The following is a 6,410-nucleotide window of genomic DNA, read 5'->3' on the forward strand; positions in this document are numbered from 1 at the left end:
GGCAGCACCAAGGTGCCCTCTCCTCTCCCTTCCTCTCTCTTCTCCTTCTTCATGTTCTCTCCTTCTTCTCCATTGGGGCACACACAGTAGGGGCACTGGACAAAGGGAGAGGCGTCGGCTACAACCAGATAGGGGCAAAAGGGGAGGGGTGGGGAACTTAGGGTTTAGGTTTTGGGCTGGTTGGGCCTTAGGCCCAATCGGATGGCCAACTATTTCTTTATTTTCTTTTCTTTTTCAGATATTACATAGAAATAGATGAGCATGATGTGGCTTGAGTCCGGGATGAGCATGTTCTTCGGCTTGAGGTCACGGTACACAACGCCGAGGCCGTGGAGGTGCTCAAGGGCAAGCACCATCTCCACTGCGTAGAACCGGATGACAGAGTCGGGGAACAACGTCTCAGCCTGCCACCGACGTTGGAGGGACTTGAGGTCACCTCCGGGGCATCGGTCGATGGTGAAGCTGACGATGGCGTCGGTGGCCATGACGCCACGGAGGGACAGGAGGAGCGGGTAGCAGAGCGCGAGCAGCACGTCACACTCGAACCAGATCCTCCGGTGCCTATCCCCGCCGCCGCTGAGCCCGGGCTCCTCCCTCGCATCCTTGTGCCGCACGGGACATGGTCTTGAGCGCCATGGTGTCGCCTACAGTGGATATGTCCCTGGCTGCAGCTGCGGCGACAGGCACGTGGAAGACCACGCCCCTAACGCATTGGCCGAGCACGGACAGGGCCTTGAGGTCCGCCAGGCTTAGCTGTTGCGGCGTAGGCGCCACGCTCACCATGGCCACAGCAAGAAGCAGAGCAGATTCGGCTGCTGAAGGGTTTGGGTTTTGGAGGTTTAGGAGGTGAAAGTGACAGCTCTTCTGGGTATGGTTTGCTTATGCTCAGATGATGAATCGCCTGGGAATGGGAAAAGAAAAACGGGAGCACTGATTTTTGTGTGATTAGCTGTGATTTTAAATGAATCCATTGATCCCTTTTTCCCCATTGAAAAGTACTATCTTGAATTCTTCTGCGAAAATCCCCTTTCTCTAGAAAATTCGTGAACTCAATTCACGTGTTATGTGACGTCGAAGGGCATATCCACACCATCTAACTACAATTTCACGAACAGGAAAGCCAAGGCAGTCACAGGGTTTGCGACAGATTTAATTTAAGCGCACGGGTTCTTACAAAGAAAAAGGGAGGAACAAAAAATAAATAAATCTGGAGCACCTGAACAGAACTCACGTGGAACCCGAGCTTTGCTTCCATGGAGGTTCTGGTAGCAAAAGATGAGCTGATGAGCATGAGCGTGCAGACCGACCCATAACCGAGCAGTGATTTCAAACGCGTCAGGTGTGAGTGATCTGCCGCTGCCACTAGTTCCGATCCAATAGTCCATCCATCCACGTCAGTAAAAGAGCTGGGCACTCCTGAAGTCCATCCTTCATGTGATCTACTGGTGTCCACTCCTGAGGTCTTCGTTCCTGACTGAACTGCCACGGTAACGCTGCCGGCGTGCAAGCCAAGTCATCCATTTGTATGCCACTTCACACAGAGGGATGAAAACTTTGCTCTTTGTTCAAACCTGAAGGTCATCCATTCATATTGCAGAAAGATGGTTAGCCTTGAGATGTAACAAGTAAAACAATGATTTATCACGAGCAGCTTATCATGAGATAACAATGTTCCTGATAATACATGATACTGAGTAAATTCTTCAGAAATCAGAAAAGGAAGCATCTTCAGTTCAGCACACAGTCACATTTTGCTCAGGTAAAATCAATAAGATACAATCTAAGCACGTAATGGTTGCATTCGAAGTAATCGACTGAACAAAACAAAACAGTGACGTCATGAAATCATGTTGTTGGCTTTTGCAGTAGAAGTGTGTAATCATTCCAGGTTTATTATTTACAAGTAAGAAAATTCTGCAGTTTACTGCAATACTGGGGTTGCATTCCTGGTGACAACGTATCTACAGTACTGGCATTGCAGCAAGTTCCAAAATTAGCTTGTGGATAAAAGAAGAACCTGATTCCAGCACTGGCTGTGACTGATTCTGTACAGGTGCCCAATCCTTTGAAAAGCTACTGATACTTATTCTCCACCGTTTCCAGTTAAAGAGTCCACCATGTGACAAGTATGAGAAGAATTATCACTCTGCAAATACATGCTGGGGTTAGTTCGGAAATGCACATAACTGGGATAGGTTGTCTCATCTCTATTACCCAAGTGTGTATTGTTACAATACGAGAAATTGGTTGCCACCTTGCTGAATGCTATTTCAGATGGCAAATTCACCATTTACCTATAAAAGTAGTACAGGAAGGGCACCAAGAAACATTATCTAGCATACTCGCAGTCACAGGCATTGTACTCAGATGAATAACACAGTCACAGTTTACCAGATGATAGACGCATCGCTAAGCAGAAATCATAAGCAAATCTACAAGATTATAGGTACACAGAATTAGACAGATTTTTATAATGATCTGCCATCAAATTGACATAACATCGAAAGGTAGCTCAACAACACTAGAAGCATGACAAGTTTTGAACTGGACAGGATCTGAAAATCCACAATATTTACATCTGAATTTGCTCATAGTAGCGACACTTCCGATTGTGGCTATTGCACCACCTAGTTATGTGCATCATTGATATCAAGACTCAGTGATCTGAACTCTCAAGCCACAACTGGTGCCCAATCCTCTGAGACACAGCAGGTCTACTACGAGCAGATGATTGCATTCTATAACAGATGCGAATATGTTGGAACCAAATCTACAAATCCCAAGAGCAAGAATTTTTGGAAATAATCAGATATCTTGATTGATCACTAAAACGAGATGGCACACTTCCTTTTGGCCAAAGATATCCATCTCACTACAGACATTTGAACTTCACAAAGATCCTGTTATTTACAGTACAATCTAATTTCGCAATTCTCCCTCTTTTATTAATATTCTGCCCTCACGGGCCGAAACACAAAGTTTCTTGCCTTGGGGGAGCATAGCAATGTTGCCAGCGATACATAAAAGCTAGTCATTGTGCTGATACAGAATGAACCAAGAGACACCCATCCATTCTCTCCATGCCAGCCACCAAGCCAACCATGGCGATTGCTTCCTGCCATTTTCCCTTCTGGCATACTTGCGTCCTCAGTGCACCCTTCCCCACTGCAGATCCCAGGGTTTCCTGCCAATGCTCCTGGGAACTTCCGTAACCCATCAGTTGTTGGCAAAGGCCCGGACAGGCTATTGTAGGAGAGGTTCAGCACCTCGAGCTCTGTCATGGTAGCTATCTCAGGAGGCACCTCCCCGGACAACACATTATGTGAGAAGTCAAGCGTCCGCAACCTCCCCATCCCCCCAAGCCCCTCAGGGATCTGCCCGGCCAAGTAATTACAGGAGAGGTTCAAATACTCCAATCCCTTCATTGCAACCAACCCCTCCGGTATCTCCCCTCGGAGCTCGTTCCTTGACAGATTTATCCCAGTAGTTGCCTGAAGAACGTATCCCAGGTCCAACTGCCATGACACTGTGTCCACAGATGCCGACACAAACAATTGAGGTGGAAGGACACCCTCTGATGGAATCCCCTGACCACCTCCACCATTAAACACTGCACTGACATTGAATCCACCATCTGGGATGAAACCCACAAACTTATTGCCAGATAAATCAAGCCACTGGAGCATCGGAAACGAGAACACCCAATCAGGTAGCTGGCCAGAGAGCTTGTTACCTGCCAGTGACAAGAACCTCAGGCTCTGCCATTTGGCTACAGCACTGCCGAGCTCCCCGGTGATCTCATTTCCTGACAAGTCCACCACCTCCAGAGACCGGCACCCGGCCAGAGGTAGCGGAATCTCCCCAGATATCTGGTTGTTCGACAAATCTAGAACCTTCAGACTATCAAGTGCGTCGAGCTCCGGCCGCAGCGCTCCGGAGAGCCGGTTCCCTCCGAGCCGCAGGTACAGAAGCTGGAAGCAGCCTGCAAGTCCGGCAGGCACTGGACTAGACAAGCGGTTATTCGACAAATCCAGCACCTGCAAGTAGGTCAGGTTCCCGATTCCAGAAGGAATCTCCCCGGACAGCTTGTTGTCCGCGAGAAACAGCCCCTGCAGACTCCGTATCGCGGTGATCCCGGCGGGAATCTCGCCGGAGAAGCGGTTGTGGGAGAGGTCGAGGAGGAGGAGGGCGGAGGCGTCGGGGTCGGCGACGATCCGCGGGGGGACGGCGCCGGAGATGGCGTTGCGGGAGAGGTCGAGGGCGGTGAGGCGCGCGGGAAAAGAGAGCTGCGGGGAGAGAGGGAGACGGAGAGAATTGGCGGAGAGGTTGAGGGTGCGGAGCGCCGGGAGCGAGGACGGCAAGCAGGTGGGGACGGCCCCCGAGAGCGCGTTGCGGGAGAGGTCGAGCGCGAGGAGCGAGCGTGGGAGGGAGCAGGGGAGCTCGCCAGAGAGCGCGTTGGCGGAGAGGTCGAGCGCGCGGAGGCGGCGGAGGAGCGCGAGCGACGCCGTGGGGAGAGGGCCGGTGAGGTTGAGGCCGCGGAGCGCGAGCGCGGCGACGGAGGGAGTGGTGGTGGGGCCGGTGGCGGCGGGGTGGAGCGAGACGCCGAGCCAGGACGGCGAGAGCGGGCCGCGCCAGGAGGAGAGCGCGGTGCGGGAGGGCGGCGAGAGGGAGGCGCAGAAGGCGAGGAGCGCCGCGCGGTCGGAGGAGGCGGAGGCCGCGGGGCGCGGCGCGGAGGCCAAGACAAGCAGGATGTAGAGGGCGGCAAGGCGGTGGCGGTGGCGGGGGACGGGGGCGATCGGCATGACGGTGGTGGGCGGTTAGGGTTTTGCGGGGTTTGGGCGCGGCGGGGAAGGGAGGATGGTGGTCGGCTCTCAGGTGAATGGGGGAGTGTGAGAGTGGAGTGGTGTGGAGCGGCGAAGTCTGGGCAGAGCGTGCGGGCGAGCGGGATTGTGGGGGGAAAGGTGGCAACGGCGGAGGAATTTGGGTGTTTCCTGGGAGCCGGAACGGACAAGGAGGGTTAGCGGTGGCGGTGGCGGCAGCGGCGGCCGCAGTACGGCTGCGGCCTGCGGGCCGCACCACACGGGAGGGCGAGCCGGCGAATGGCCGATGGCGTGGCCACGCGTAAAAGGTTCGGTATCCTCTGCCGTGATGTATAGAAGTTGACAAATGGGTTCGAGTCTCTAGTTTTGTAATGGCTTTGAACTTCGGTTGAATTTCTCTGCTTCCGCTTTTGCCACTCGTGTGGAACTGAGGTGGATTTAGTGTTAAGAGTGAAGAAATGATGGGCTTCTCGTTAGTCAATTTTTTCTTTTTATAATCGGGTCTCCTTCCCAGGCCTATATTAAAAGCTTTAAATAGGGGTACACGTCCGGGGTTAAATTTTGGACCGGTAAGATTGTGTCTGTGCGTCTTGCCAGTGAGCCGTTCGCTCGCACGCCGAATTTAGGGTTTAGTCAATTCTACCCAAGTTCTGCTAACAGCTTAGAAAGTAGCTATTTTTTTGGATGGTGTTCTTTTTTTTTTTGCCAAAGGGGAATATCATCATATTAAAAGGTAAAATCGATTACAATACATCCCTCATGTTCTTCTTCCTCCTAGGTTCTAGCTGTTGCTCACCCATCTGTCGTGCTGCGCACTAGAGCACCGAACCTCCAACCTCTCCAACCCAAATTGTAGAACAGACTCCGAACATTGGTAAATCGTAAAAAATCCTCGGTGAAAAGAACATTGGCCGTCAAGCTCCCCGATCTGATAGCACAACCACCTAGCGTCACCATGGACCTCAACGACCCGGATGGCCTAGAACACAACTTTGGCACCACCGATGAGAACACGGGCAACTCAGAAACCGAACCCAAAAGCAAGCAGGGAATTACATCCACAACAAGTCATACACAGGCCAAACAAACATCACTAACCTGCTAAAAACCTCGCCGGAGAGGCCAACAGCCCACTGTTGTCGAAGAAGGCTTGCAGGAGCATAAAAAACTAGAAGTGACTAGAAGTATCGTCACCGATGGTTACACCAAAATCTAACTAATCTAAAGAAAAGATCTATAACCCTAATAACTGCAACTAAACTATAGAACTAGCTAAACTGGACGTCGATCCACTGACTATCAAACTAGCTAAGCTGGTGCTATCACAAGACTACAAAATTCCCTATACGTTGAGCGGAAACCGCCCCGCCTCCCGTGTCAAGTGATGTGGTAGCACCACATTTTGTCTGTCTTCTGTTGTGCTAGGTTGTTCTGTTCCCTGCTACTGTAATTCGACTGATTCCCTTCTCCTCCAAGGAACACTTGCCACTCGCTATCATGATCACATTGTCAGTAAGGTCAACAAAGAGAGCTTTTATATCTTTTTTTTAGAGGAGAGAGCTTTTATATCTTGTACTCAAGTTTCTTTCT

General features: G+C 51.3%; 2 protein-coding genes across 3 annotated transcripts; both read right to left on the reverse strand.

Moving 5' to 3' along the window:
• Nucleotides 1–209: 209 nt before the first annotated feature.
• LOC133917976 (serine/threonine-protein kinase OXI1-like) lies at nucleotides 210–783 on the reverse strand. The gene is made up of 2 exons (XM_062361775.1): nucleotides 649–783; nucleotides 210–602 (listed from the first exon to the last, which is right to left on the reverse strand). The coding sequence occupies exons 1-2, from the start codon at nucleotides 781–783 to the stop codon at nucleotides 210–212; spliced, it is 528 nt and encodes a 175-aa protein (XP_062217759.1).
• A 361-nt stretch (nucleotides 784–1,144) lies between these two features.
• LOC133919238 (leucine-rich repeat receptor-like protein FASCIATED EAR2) lies at nucleotides 1,145–5,109 on the reverse strand. Of its 2 annotated transcripts, XM_062363571.1 has the most exons (3): nucleotides 2,295–5,109; nucleotides 2,018–2,146; nucleotides 1,145–1,571 (listed from the first exon to the last, which is right to left on the reverse strand). In XM_062363571.1, the coding sequence occupies exon 1, from the start codon at nucleotides 4,800–4,802 to the stop codon at nucleotides 2,946–2,948; it is 1,857 nt and encodes a 618-aa protein (XP_062219555.1). In that variant the 5' UTR covers nucleotides 4,803–5,109; the 3' UTR covers nucleotides 1,145–1,571; nucleotides 2,018–2,146; nucleotides 2,295–2,945. The 2 variants fall into 2 exon arrangements, with proteins under 2 accessions (XP_062219555.1, XP_062219554.1); XM_062363570.1 differs by having other exon boundaries at nucleotides 2,018–5,109.
• Between the last annotated feature and the right edge of the window lie 1,301 nt (nucleotides 5,110–6,410).

Source organism: Phragmites australis, chromosome 5 (genome assembly GCF_958298935.1).
Source record: "Phragmites australis chromosome 5, lpPhrAust1.1, whole genome shotgun sequence".
NCBI classification, from domain to species: domain Eukaryota; kingdom Viridiplantae; phylum Streptophyta; class Magnoliopsida; order Poales; family Poaceae; genus Phragmites; species Phragmites australis.